Below are 14269 nucleotides of genomic sequence, written 5' to 3'. Positions count from 1 at the left end.
GAGGAGAGTGAAAAAGTTGGCTTAAAACTCAACGTTCAGAAAACTAAGATCATGGCATCCTGTCCCATCACTTCATGGCAGATAGATGGGGAAACAGTGGAAACAGCGGCTGACTTTATTTTTCTGGGTTCCAAAATCACTGCAGATGGTGACTGCAGCCATGAAATTAAAAGACGTTTACTCCTCAGAAGGAAAGTTATGACCAACCTAGACAGCATATTAAAAAGCAGAGACATTACTTTGTCAACAAAGGTCTGTCTACTCAAGGATATGGTTTTTCCAGTAGTCATGTATGGATGTGAGAGTTGGACTATAAAGAAAGCTGAGCGCCGAAAAATTGATGCTTTTGAACTGTGGTGTTGAAGACTCTTGAGAGTCCCTTGGACTACAAGGAGATCCAACCAGTCCATCCTAAAGGAGATCAGTCCTGGGTGTTCATTGGAAGGACTGATGTTGAAGCTGAAACTCCAATACTTTGGCCACCTGATGTGAAGAGCTGAGTCATTTGAAAAGACCCTGATGCTGGGAAAGATTGAGGGCAGGAAGAGAAGGGGACGATAGAGGATGAGATGGTTGGATGGCATCACCGACTCAATGGACATGAGTTTGGGTGAACTCTGTGAGTTGGTGGACAGGGAGGCCTGGTATTCTGCAGTTCATGGGGTCACAAAATGTTGGACACCTGAGTGACTGAACTGAACTGATGTATATGACCACTTTCCCGGTTGCTCAATGGTAAAGAATCCACCTGTCAATGCAGGAGATGTGAGTTCCATCCCTGGATCTGAAAGAAACCCTGGAGAAGGAAATGGCAACCCACTCCAGTATTCTTGCTTGGGAAATCCCATGGAGAGAGGAGCCTGGAAGGCTACAGTCCTTGGGGTTCCAAAAGAGTTGGACATAACTTAGTGACTTAACAACAACAACTCCTTCAAATATATACAAGGTACACCTCCATGCACAAAGAACATATTTCCACAAAAGAAGATCACAATAAAATTTCTAACAATAAAATTCAAGCCACATTTTTACTGATGCTTTAGTATTGTGAAGGGTTTTTTTGATGTATTGACTTGGCCAAGATATACTCCCTAGTTATTTAATCAAAGCCAGAATTCTAAGGTGGTTCCCAAATACTGCCCCCTGCAAGCCTTTTTTTTAACTCCTTCCCCTTAAGGGAGGGAGGGGCCTGTGAAGATGATGGATTTCATTCCCATGATTATGTTGTGTCATATGGTAAAAGGGATTTTGCTGACTGTAAATTAAGGTCCCCAATCAGCTGACTTTGAAAAAGAGTGATTATTCTTGAGGGAGAGGAGCAGACTTAATAAGACCTTAAAAGGATCTGAGATTGTTCAAGCCAAAAAAAAAAAAAAATCAATATCTGCAAAGGAATCAACAGAAGAAGATTATTCTTTGCTGACTTTAAATATGGAAGAGGTTCTGGAGCAAGAATGGAGCAACCTCTAGGAACTAAGAGAAGCCCTCATCGGCATCCAGCAAAGAAACTGGGACCTCAGTTCTACAACCATAAGGAAATTAATTTTGCCACAACCATGTGTGCTTGGAACAAGACCCTGAGCTTCTGATGAGAACACAGCCTGCAAACATCTTGATATTAGCCTCATAAGACTGATTGGAGAACCTAGTTATACCATGACCACAACTGTGATCTACAAAGTGGTGAGCTAATAAATGGGTGCAGTTTAAAGCTGCTACATTTGTGGTTGTTTGCACATGCACTAGAAAACCAACACAAGGACCTCAAAATGCCTTCATGTCAACATTAGGAACATAACATATTTCATGTTGATAATAATGGAAATGGCAACTTTTCTAAACTTGAACAGACCTTTTAAAAACAAAACCCTAAGAGCTTACTCAGAAAAAAAATTTAAGCTTCTAAGTTTTTGTATCACTATACTATAAATACAAATATGAGTAACACATTGTATAACTATTATTATTTACATTTAGTAATTTGGTTGTTTACAAGATGTTTTCATAGCAACCATATACAGTGGTAGTAAACATACTGGTTTTAAAGAAAGACAAAACTAGGTTAAAATCCTGGCTATGACACTGATTTTGAACAAGTACTCTAAATCTCTCTTACTTCATGTGTTAAATGTTAAGACTGATAACTAACTCCCAGAGTTCTTAAATTCAAGACACAATAAACATAAACTACTTGGTATGTGCCCTTATAAATATATATTTTACTGTGGTACTGTTCCATCACTTCCCTGAAATCAGGGATTACGCCTTAGTTATCACCGAATCCACTGTGCCCAGCACACTGCCCAGCACATAGTAGGTGCTCAATAAATCTCTGGTTAAATAAACAAGACATTTTGAGCAAGACTTTGATGAAATGGTCCCCATTTAGCAGGTAAAAACAGAGGACCTGACAGGTTGACTTTCTTATCCAAATTTTCTTAAACTAGAAAATAAAAAAGTATATAAAAAGCTTTCTAAATTCAAGTCTTGTGCTCTATGGTACCATACTATACATAAGCACCAGAGGGATATAATATATATATATATATAACAGATTTTATATATATTTGACAAATAGTATTTCTAAAATACTGTACTTAAAAGAATGGCACAAAGAATGGCCACCTTTAATTCACATTCTACTAAGTAGAATTCTCACAATTTCAGTTCCTCATCTATGTCTAAAAAATTGGTTTCTATTGCCTAAATCCCCAACGTCCATATGATGGGCAAGTTCCATTATCACAATACATTTGTATTGCACCGTAATAGTCCTGCTCCAATTAACTTTTTGTTGGAAGAAGGGTTCTTTTTTTTTTTACCCCAGTAAAAAATGGATGCAAAACAATGATATGACAACAGCAGATGCTAGCAAGGATGTAAAGAAACAAGATCACTCATATGCTGCTGATGGGAATGTCAAATGGACCAACCACTCTGGAAAACAGTTTGACAGTTCCCTTAAAAACTAAGCATACACATGCAAACAACCAAATAATCTGTACTTATTCAGAGAGATGAACACTATGTCCACCTATAAAACCTCTACATGATTAATTTACTGCAACGCCAATTGTAATAGCCAAAAACTGGAAACACTCCAGATGTCCTAAAACAAGTGAACAGTTAAACAAGCTGTGATATACCCATACCATGGAATATTACTCAGCCAAAAAAACAGAGAGAGAGAACAAACTACTGATACAGGCAACAATTTGGTTAGATCACAAGGGTACTGTGCTGACTGAAAAAAGCCAGTCTCAAGAGATTACATACTGTATGATTCCATTTACATAACAGTGCTAAAATGACAAAACTATAGACAAGGGGAACAAATTAGTATTTCCCAGGTTAGCATGAGGGAGAGCTTTGTGCTAATGAAATAGTTCTACATCCTGATTGCAGTAGTAGTTACACAAATATACATATCACAAAATGACAAAGAAATATACATACATTGTACCACTGTCAACTTCCCAGTTTTGATTTTTTTTTTTATAGTTACACAAGATTTAACCATTAGGAGTAACTGAGCAAAGAGTACACAGCACCCAGCACTGTTCTGTTTTATTTTTGTGAATCTTTTATTTCTGTGAACTTCCTGTGAATCTATAGTTATTTCAAAAAATAAAAAATGAGTGCAAAGCCAAATGTCTGAGACCTCTGGTAGAATTTTCTACATTCTCTACAATGAAATAATACTTCCTCATTTGAATGGTCCCAAAGTAAACATAGTTGTTATTTTTGTAGGGTACTTTGAAAATAAAGAAAAATAAAACAATCACAGACACACAAAATTATAAACTTTCTCTTCATCTCCAGATGCTGGTCTTCCTTTCCCATTCATCTTCATTCTATCTTCTGGCCTTTCAAGTCTCATATCTTGAGATTACCTCTCAGTGACCTACACAACTACCAAACAATTGAGCCCTATGTCTTGTTTTTTCATTCCAATGAAACTGTACATTCCTTCAGAAAAAATTTCAGCTAGATATTAGATTATGCAATTCCAGATTCAACACCCCGTTGAAAGGTATACTTTAAAATAAACAAACAAAAAAAGCTCTTCAGCCTAAATTAGTACAAATTAATACAAGTTACAATGTAAGAGAGATTTCTGAGCAGAAAAGCCTTCCAGATTCTGCTAGCCTACTCCAAGCCACCTCTCAGCCTCTCCTCATGGTGCAAGAATCCCTCTCACAACCGCAGGCCAGCTTCACAACTTGACACCATCCTTCATAAAACAAACATCCCAAGAACATAATTCACACCTGTAAAGCACTTCAGTTCACATAGGGCTTGTACACAAGGGACCTCATTTGGTGCTCATCAGACTGTAGGATAAGACATAAAGGCAGGAATCTATCTTCATCCCCACATTAGAGATGAGGTAACTTGACTTGGCAAAGCAACTTCTCAATAGCATAAAGGTGAACAGTTAAGTTGCAGAATAGGAGATATAACCCAGATCTGTTGATTTCCTAATACTAAGCAATGTCAAAGTATTCTATCAACCCAAGCACCTCATTCCCAGTGTGGTAACAGACATTTATTAATGGTAAATGCAAGAAGAACAGAGGCAAATAGTGGATGCAATGGAACTGATCTGAGCCCACGAAAACAGCAGGTTCTCAAAGTATGGTCTAATCCTCAGATCAGTAATATAGCTAGCAATTCTAAATAGAGATTTCAAAACAGTAAGCTGAAATGTACCTCTGTGTGGCTGAAGAACTTAGCTGGCATTGCAAAGAATAGGAAAGAAACGGAAACTTTTTACTCAGCTAACTTTACTGTTTTATGCAACTCACCAACGCAGAAAGGGCAGGATCGTTCTACTATAATCAAAGCTGAATTTAAATATATTAAATTGAATCCCTAGTTCTCCCACATCTTGGCCAAGGTGTGTGTGGGGGGGAGAACAACACCAAAGCAAGGCTAACCACAGGAAATCTCAAGGCATCAGCTATGATAACATGATTTTTAATATTCTTATTCTCTTCCTAATCTGTTCTTTCCAGAGGAAGCATGTTTGGGACTTGGCAACCCTTGATCAAAGTGTAAGGTTAAAAAAAAAGGTGAAATAATTGGGAAAAAGGCTTGAAAATTAATCACATGAAAGAAAGTACTTCTGATGGCAGCAAACAGAAATGCAGAGGAGATGACCCCTGGACTGCTCCCTGCAAATGTAACAGTTCTCAGACCTAAAGTTTGAGGACCACACAATGCACAAATTATCAACCAACAAAGGAAATTTATTGAGAAAAGCAGAAGAGCAAATAAGATAAAACTCATGATCTTAATGCTGCTAAACACTCCAACAACATTTATTATTAATAGTACGCTTTTTGATTCAAAGAAGTTCCTAGTCCCATTTTACCCTCCTTTAACAGGATCATGTAGCTGCAGAAGAAATAACGGGGAATTACAGAAGTCTTACCAACACGATATTTTAATTCTATGATGGTTTCTCCTTCTCTGCTCAATTCCGTTACTTCACAAGTGTAGTTTCCTAAGACGGCATCACTCTTATCCATCTTCAAAGAGGCAATGCCATGCAGTAATTCTGATGGTGTGATTTTTGCACTAGGAAAGTTACTGCTGGGCTTGGACTTCTGCTGAGTTCCATCAAAGATGAAAATGTTTTCTCCTTTAAATTTCCATCTGACATACAATTCAGTAATGTTCTTCGTCTCCACATTATTAACAAAACATGGGATGACAACGGTTTGATTGCAAAGGGTATATTCTACAGATTTGATTACATTAAATATTAGTTGAGCTGAACCTGAAAAAGAGAAATAAAATTGTTTTATTTCATTACAGAATACTATGAGATCTTAGGTATGTTACAAATTCTTAAGATAAACAGAAATGCTTCTATTGTTCACTTAAGCAAGCAAGCAAATATAGAGAAGATGGGCAAAGTGAAAAGAACAAATTATTTTAATATTAATGTGCACAGCAGATAGACAACACTGTATCTCTTCTTTATTCATTCCCACTAACACAAAATATACATTCTCATGCATCCTGGGAATAAACTCAGCAACAGTGTTAGAACATGCAGATGTAGTATCCGGCTTTGGAAACTCTGAAGCTTCTGTCTTCTGATATTTAAAGAAAAATACTGTCTTTACTATCAGAAAATTTTTAAATTGAAAGTAAAACTAAATAATAGATTCAGTCACAATTTCTATACACTTTCTCCAAATAGAACTTGCTAAACCGATAGGAAGTTTATTTCTATCCCCAGGTTGCATTTCCAAAAAAGGTAGCAGGCTCTACTGTATAAAAAGTAAATCATATGAATCACATCACATCTTTCCACTAGGATGGTAAGCCTTAGAATGCTAAGGATAAAAAAAAAAAAATTCTCCACAGCTATTTTCCCATTGCAAAATACAGAGAGAAACAGACATTCGGTATGCAAGTATCGTAAAGGATTATAACACAATTGAATGGCATTTTCCCACTCCCACATTTCACTGAAACTAGGGAACAACTTCCAAATATATCTTACAGGCATCCCTTCCTTCTATATGGGTGGTCCCATAAACCACCACCTTCTATGGGTGGTCCCATAAACCACCCAAAACAAAGCTAAGATGCAAGCTGAAACCAAGAGCATATACTACTAATAAGTAGCATGTATCCGATCAACTCTTTTCAATAGTATAAACTACTGGCTGTTGCCTTATAAAAGAGAGATTGAGAAATGGGTCCTCTTTCACGTGGAATGTGCAAAAATGTGGACAAACTGTAGTTGTCCTCCATATTTTTCAGCCATTTATCACTTCTTTCATGTAAGCAGTGAGTTGGTGTTTCATCTAAAAAAAGGATTGACAGATATAAATAAAACCTTAGGTTTAATTGTTCATCTTTAAGATTTTTCCTGTATCAGGGGTACAGGATGTTATTACTCTAGGAACATAATTACTCTTCAATAAATGCCCACTGAATTGAATCCTGGGCTGCAGCATGGAATATGAACTGAACAATGTTTAGAAGCCTGAGAACAAATCCCGTCTCTGTCACTTTTCAGGGTGCAACCTTAAGCAATTCGCTTAATTTTATATGCCTTGGTTTACTCTCTATAAGTAAGAGGATCAAAAAAGGAACACTGGACTGCTTCACAGATTTGTGCATGCTAAGTCACTTCAGTCATGCCCGACTCTCTGTGACCCTATGAACTGTAGCTTGCCAGACTCCTACATCCACGGGATTCTCCAGGCAAGAATCCTGGAGCGGGTTGCCACACCCTTCTCCAGGGGATCTTCCTGACTCAGGGAAGAACCTGCATCTCTTGTGTCTCCTGCAATAGCATGCAGGTTCTTTACCACTAGCACCACCTGGGAAGCCCCTCACAGAATTCTGGTCGGCATCAATGGAGAGAACATATTGGTAAGTGCTCTGTACTGTGCTATAAATATGTAAGGTCATATTATAAAAACTAGGCACTCCAGCATCTTAATGTAATGCTCTGGACCTTCTCTGACTGGCAGGTCTAAACTGTTACATTTCTGGGAATTGCAGTCTAAATCAACCCTGTGGTCATCCACAGCTCACCTTCCCCCAGTTCTCTCCATTTCTAGCCACCTAAATATCAGGAAGCTCCAGGCAAAACCTGGACTTCCAACTGCATTCTTCAAAACGCTGGAGTTATGAATTATTTCCCCTGAGAAATAAGCACTGGGTGGAGACTATAGAGTGTACAAGGACAGAAGAAAGTGTTTCTGATGCTGGAATTAGAAAGGAAGGAAAGTGTCAGAAACTATGGTCAACGATTTTGAAATGGACTAAAAGATTACTGGGAGTCCTTTCAATGGGGTGCTGGGCCTTATTGGACAGATCCTTTTGGAATAACTCTATAGCAGCCTGGGCCTCTTGCCAAGACTAGGCTGTTTTTACAGTTTTGTAAGATGTAGAAAACTGATGGTAATGCAAACGATTCATATCCATAGAGATATAAACAAACTTTGTTCTGCAGTTGATTTGGACCTGTTGGAAGAGAGGAATTTTTTTCAAAAATTGCATTTTAGGGACTTCTCTGGCAGTCCAGTGGTTAAGACAGTGCTTCTACCGCAGAGGGCATGGGTTTGATCCCTGGTTGGAGAACTAAGATCCTATATGCCACACAGCATGGCAAAAAAAAAAAAAGATTTTATTGCCCTGAGGACACTGACCAACTTTGCATCTATCCACAGATTCATTTCACCATTCCTGACTGCCTATATGTACATGTGTCTATTCTTCCAATTCTCTCTCTTTTTTAAAATTAACATTTATTTGGCTGCATTGGGTCCTTAGCCTCAGCATGCAGGATCTTTAATTGTGACATGCAAATTCTCAGTTGCAGCATATGGGATCTAGTTCCCTGACCAGAGATCAAACCTGGGCCCCTTGCACTGGGAGTGCAGAGTCTTAGCCACTGGACTGCCAGGGAAGTCCCTTCCAATTCTCTTTTAAAACCAAGATGGTTGTACCATCTTGTTGGTTTGCTTGTTAATTAATGTGTGAAATAAAAACTTTGACACGTGAGCATTTCATATTTGTTTGACTCAAACTATACCTCCTAAAAATTATCCTTTAATTAAAGAGATACAAGTGAAGAGCTAAGTTACCTCAGCAAACTTTTTTAGAAGCCTCCAAGTGAATACAAAGTGGTCAGCAAGCACTCAGTGACTTTATAACTTGTGTTTAGAAAATGAATTTTCTAAAGAATACAGAAAGCACTAATTCCACTGCAGTATTTGTTGTAATATTAATACAGCCATTTTTAGAGCTGAAGCAATTTAAGTTGAATAAATGCTGTCAATAAAATTCAAAGTGAAATTGACCTGGATCAACTATAATTTGAATAACCCTTGCACTAACAATTAATAAATACAGTTCAAAAATGTTGCTTCATCAGCTGTTAACTACAACTTCACCCTCTATAAACATCTGTTAAACAGCTATTGAGCAGTAAAATTATTTGATTTGGTTTTTCTCAATTTTGCCTACTGCCTTCTGATGAAACAGCAAAGTGAAGAAAGGATCTAAAATATACAGAGCAAATAAAGGATCATATAGATAATTATCATGAATAAGTAAATTCTGAATAATCAAGAAATGCCTACAGCAGTCTAATCAGATAGGAATTGATAAGTATAACCATCCGTGATGCTGGAGTTACAGATAAATTAACAAACGAAATGGGAAAGTTAACTGATATTAAATGCCAAAAATATTGGACCTTACAACTTCTGTGAATACAGACTGCCAGCTCAAACCATCTCACCTGAGCTGAAACACTTAACAGGAGGTGCAGATACAATAATGAAAAAAATGTAGGAATCATCTTTAAAAAGCTTAGAATTCTCACCTAGGGGACTGATGAAAATGAAAGTAAAAGTCGCTCAGTCGTGTCCCACTCTTGGACTATACAGACTCCATGGACTATACAGACCATGGAATTCTCCAGGCCAGAATACTGGAGAGGGTAGCCATTCCCTTTTCCAGGGGATCTTCTCAACCCAAGGATCAAACCCAGGTCTCCTGCATTGCAGCCATATTCTTTACCAGCTGAGCCACAAGGGAAGCCCTGGGAGACTGATACATACTTTTTGTTGTTGTTGTTTTTATTTTTATTTTTTATTTTTTTAAATAAATTTATTTATTTTAGTTGGGGGCTAATTACTTTACAATACTGTAGTGGTTTTTGCCATACATTGACATGAATCATCCATGGGTTTACATGTGTTCCCCATCCTGAACCCCCCTCCCACCTCCCTCCCCATCCCATCCCTCTGAGTCATCCCATTGCCCCAGCCCTGAGCATTTGTCTCATGCGTGCTGGGTACAGTAATCTGGGTTGTAGATTCTTCTCTTTCATTACTTTCCTTATGGGGATCCCCTTGTGTGTTATTTGTTGTTTTTCCCTTGCTGCTTTTAATATTTGTTCTTTGTGTTTGATCTTTGTTAATTTGATTAATATGTGTCTTGGGGTGTTTCGCCTTGGGTTTATCCTGTTTGGGACTCTCTGGGTTTCTTGGACTTCTGTGACTATTTCCTTCCTCATTTTAGGGAAATTTTCAACTATTATCTCCTCGAGTATTTTTTAATGGCCTTTCCTTTTATCTTCTTCTTCTGGGACTCTTATGATTCGAATGTTGGGGTGTTTCATATTGTCCCAGAGGTCCCTGAGGTTTTCCTCATTTCTTTTGTTCTTTTTTCTTTTTTCCTCTCTGCTTCATTTATTTCCACCATTCTGTCTTCTAACTCACTTATGCTATCTTCTGCCTCCGTTATTCTACTGTTGGTTCCCTCCAGAGGGTCATGCTCACCTCTATTATCTTCCTCCCCCCTCTCTATGTATCTCCGTGAACCTCTCTGAGGGTTCCAGACTGTGGAGAGCACAGAGGGAAGTGCTTACTGGCTAGACTGCTCTCTCCACGTTTGAGTCCCCCTCTTCTCCTCCTGGTCACCTCAACCCCCCCCTCCCTTAACCTCTCCATGAAACTCAGTGAACCTCTCTGGGTATCCCTCACTGTGGAGAATCTTTTCACCATTAACCTAAAAGTTTTATTATCAATGCTGTATGGATGGAGAAGTCTTGAGGCTACTGCAAGAATAAGACTGAAAGCCAGGAGAAACATTAATTAATAAGAGATCATCCAAAAGCCTCCACATATACACTGAAACCAAGCTCCACCCAAGAGCCAGTAAGTTCCAGAGCAAGACATACCACGCAAATTCTCCAGCAACGCAGGAACATAGCCCTGAGCATCAATATACAGGCTGCCCAGAGGCGTACCAAATCCACAGACATCTCAAAACTCAATACTGGACACTCCATTGCACTCTAGAGAGAAGAAATCCAGCTCCACCCACCAGAACGCCGACACAAGCTCCCCCAACCAGGAAACCTTGACAAGCCACCCGTCTAACCCCACCCACAGTGAGGAACCTCCACAATAAAGAGGAACTTCAAACTACCAGAATACAGAAGGGCCACGCCTAACACAGCAATCTAAACAAGATGAAAAGGCAGAGAAATACTCAGCAAGTAAAGGAAAATGAGAAATGCCCACCAAACCAAACAAAAGAGGACGAGATAGGGTATCTATCTGAAAAAGAATTTAGAATAATGATAATAAAAATGATCCAAAATCTTGAAAACAAAATGGAGTTACAGATAAATAGCCTGGAGACAAAGATTGAGAAGATGCAAGAAATGTTTATCAAGGACCTAGAAGAAATAAAAAGGAGTCAATATATAATGAATAATGAAATAAAGGTAATATATACTTTTTATAACCCAAGGTCGCAAGTGCTTTCTTTCCTATATGAACAAAGTGCTATGGATGGGCAAGAGAGTAATCAGTCTTTAGACTTCTAGGAAAATGTTTGTTGCTACTACTGGAAACGCAGAAGACTATCATAGACTCTGCCCATTTATTTAGGCCTTCATTCTTTTACCTCTTCACATGTTCCATGGAAAATTTCTCTCCTTTAGAACAACTCTGAAAATACTCTCCTTTTGTAACAGCTTATCCAATACTCTCCAAAGGAGCCCTCCCTTCCTATTACTTCAAATTGAGTCCTCCAGATAAGAAACCAGAAGCTTCCAATACTTCCACCTAGACATTCTCCTGCTGCCCCACTATCCACACCTCTCTTCCCCTCACTTCTTCCTCTTCAGAAATGAACTCCTTCACTTGAGAGCTAGTTTCCATTTCTGTCTCCACACTTATCAATATCAAGGACTTTCTCTAGTTGTTTATCATCCTCTGACATCCCCCAAGTTCATTTACAATAAATTAAAAAAAAATTTTTTTAAATACTTGAATATTAGCCAACTGGAAAAAAAAAAATCCCTTGTACTTGTCTCTCTCTCTTTCCTAGCATCTAGAAAGATAATCTAAATGCATTTCTTTACCTCCTACTTCCTACATCCCTGCTACCTGGCCTCCACCTTGCCTTCTTCACTACAACGGCTCTTGCCAAAGTCGCCAATCATCCCCTGTGAAAACTCAACGCACATGCTTCACTCTCCATCCTGACTTCTCTACAGTTCTTGAGCCTGTGGGGAGCCCCTTTCTTGTCTCTTGGCTTCTGTATCTCTGAATTTCCTCCTAGTGCTTTCTCCACCTCATCGCAGCTTGCTTGCTTGCTTTACTGAAATCTATTCCTTGATTCGCAATACACATTAGGTTGCTAAGGACTTCCTACCAAGCCCTGACTCCTACCCCTCCCCACTCCAGTATTCTCCCTTACTCCAGGTTTTAACTACCCACACATTTTATTTAACTAGGTTCCACCTTTCTCCTTAGCTGCAGAGCTTGGGAAGCCAACCACGTGCTATGCATTTCCACTTGGATGTACTACAGTTACTTCAGAGTCAACATGAACAAAAATCTATCCACCTTCTGCCTAAGTTCATCCCAAATTCTCACTTCCCTAAAGTACTTCTTATTATCTACCAGTCAACCAGACGTAGACCTAAGAATCATGCTAGATTCTGCCCTCTCCTCAGCCAGGCAAGTTCTGGGTAGGCTCAACCTATGTAACTGTTCCTAAATCCAATGTCTGCTATACGAATTAACTAGACATTCATCTTTCTGCCTCAACTATTGCTGCAACCTCTAACTAGCTCCCGGCCTTCGGCCTCAAAGTTTCCCCATCCCAGTCATGCATTTTGCACAGTTCCCAAAATAACTGTTCCAAACACAAATGTGCACTCCTCTGCCTAATATACTTTAACAGCACCCCTTCCCCCACTTTCAGGCTAAATTCAAGTACATTAGCACGGAATACAAACCAGGTCCTTCAGGATCCTGTCCGTCCTCACCTCCTACACTCTCTTATTTCCCAAGTAAGCTTCAATCATAATGACCTTCTAGCAATTCCCTGGATATGCAAATATACTCTCATCTCCAGGCCTTCCCCCACTCACACAAGCTGTTATCCAGCCTAAGGAGGCCCATACCTTTCACTGGGGGTACAGATAAGAGCACACACTTGGCTCAAGACTTAGGACTTCCTAGGTGTATAACCTTAGGCAAGTTACTTAATTTCTGTATCTCAGTTTCCTCACCTATAAAATGTGACCAGTGATCATCTACACCTCATAGAGATTTTGTTGAGATTTAACGAGATAATGAACATGGAGTTCCTACTGCAGTGCCTTTCACTTACACAACAAATGTTCAATAAATGACAGCTACAATTCACTAACTTTGGCTCTTCCTGAAGGCACAGCTAAGATGTTCAATCCTGTCCCCTCAACTCTATTCATCCCTCCTCACTGCTCCTATTTCCGCCCCCTCCCCCCGCCCCCCACCATTCAAGCGCTGTCGCTCAGTACCAAATCTTGTAACTACTGTTTTACTCTACTGATTTCTCCATTAGGATAAAAAGGTAGAAACACAAGGACAATGTATTCATTTGATATCCTATGGATCTAATTCAGGGTCCAGCCAGTAGGGCTCAGTACATTCCTTCTGAATGTAAAAATTTAAAGTGTGAATCCCATGAAAAGAAAATCTAAATATCACATCAGGGAAGATTCACTCTTCTTCCATATTTCAAGAGACTCCTCCACTGTTTCTTACTTCTATAGCCCTGATTATGGTATCATGAGGCTACATATTTTAATGAAAAATCTAAACCAAGTCGGATGCAGATTGGCTGGAACAGTTGCTTTAAAATTACTTGACATCTCTAAGAATGCTCCTCCTACTGGGTGGTGTTTAAACTAGATGAGTCGTAATGTCCTAGAAAAGGAAGGACTTTTTAGGCCATAACAAGTACAGAGGAATAAAGAAAGAATACCCGAAGGCCAATGATTATTCAAGTGAACTCCAGGAGAAGGGGCTGGAAAAGATGATTAAGACTTATTGTAAAGGCTTCCTTGAATGTCATTGTGGGAAGTCTGGAGCTGATAACCTAAGTAATGGCAAACTACTCAGACTTAATTACATTAAAAAATAATAACAATACAGCAGTATGAAGGGTGAATTGAGGACAGGAAGAGCTTTGGGAAAGGAGATTCATTAAGAGATGGCTGCAATAATCCAGGAAAATGACAAGTGAAGAAAAGGCCAAAAATAATAGTGAAAGAAGGAAAAAAGCAAATGGACGTAAGTCAGATGTGAGAAGTAAAGGAGAAGAAGTGAGAAGAATTACAGTTATTAACTAAAATAGTATGTATAACTAGTTTGATTGTGGATTAACTATAGAGTAAAGATACTTAAGAGATTCAGCAGTAAATATTCTTTCAATATTT

The 14269-nt window shown here is 38.8% G+C and overlaps 1 protein-coding gene across 8 annotated transcripts in view; it reads right to left on the bottom strand.

Moving 5' to 3' along the window:
* Nucleotides 1-14269, bottom strand: part of CD47 (CD47 molecule) — a 63664-nt gene that overhangs the window by 42872 nt on the left and 6523 nt on the right. For all 8 annotated transcript variants that reach the window (XM_081572288.1, XM_081572291.1, XM_081572292.1 and 5 more), the window contains exon 2: nt 5438-5785. In XM_081572288.1, coding sequence (XP_081428414.1) covers nt 5438-5785 — 348 coding nt within the window. The remainder of the gene's footprint in view (nt 1-5437; nt 5786-14269) is intronic.

This window comes from Giraffa tippelskirchi, chromosome 2, assembly GCF_054371585.1.
Source record: "Giraffa tippelskirchi isolate mGirTip1 chromosome 2, T2T-mGirTip1v1.2.pri, whole genome shotgun sequence".
Lineage (NCBI taxonomy): Eukaryota > Metazoa > Chordata > Mammalia > Artiodactyla > Giraffidae > Giraffa > Giraffa tippelskirchi.
This window is presented reverse-complemented; position numbering and strand designations above follow the sequence as displayed.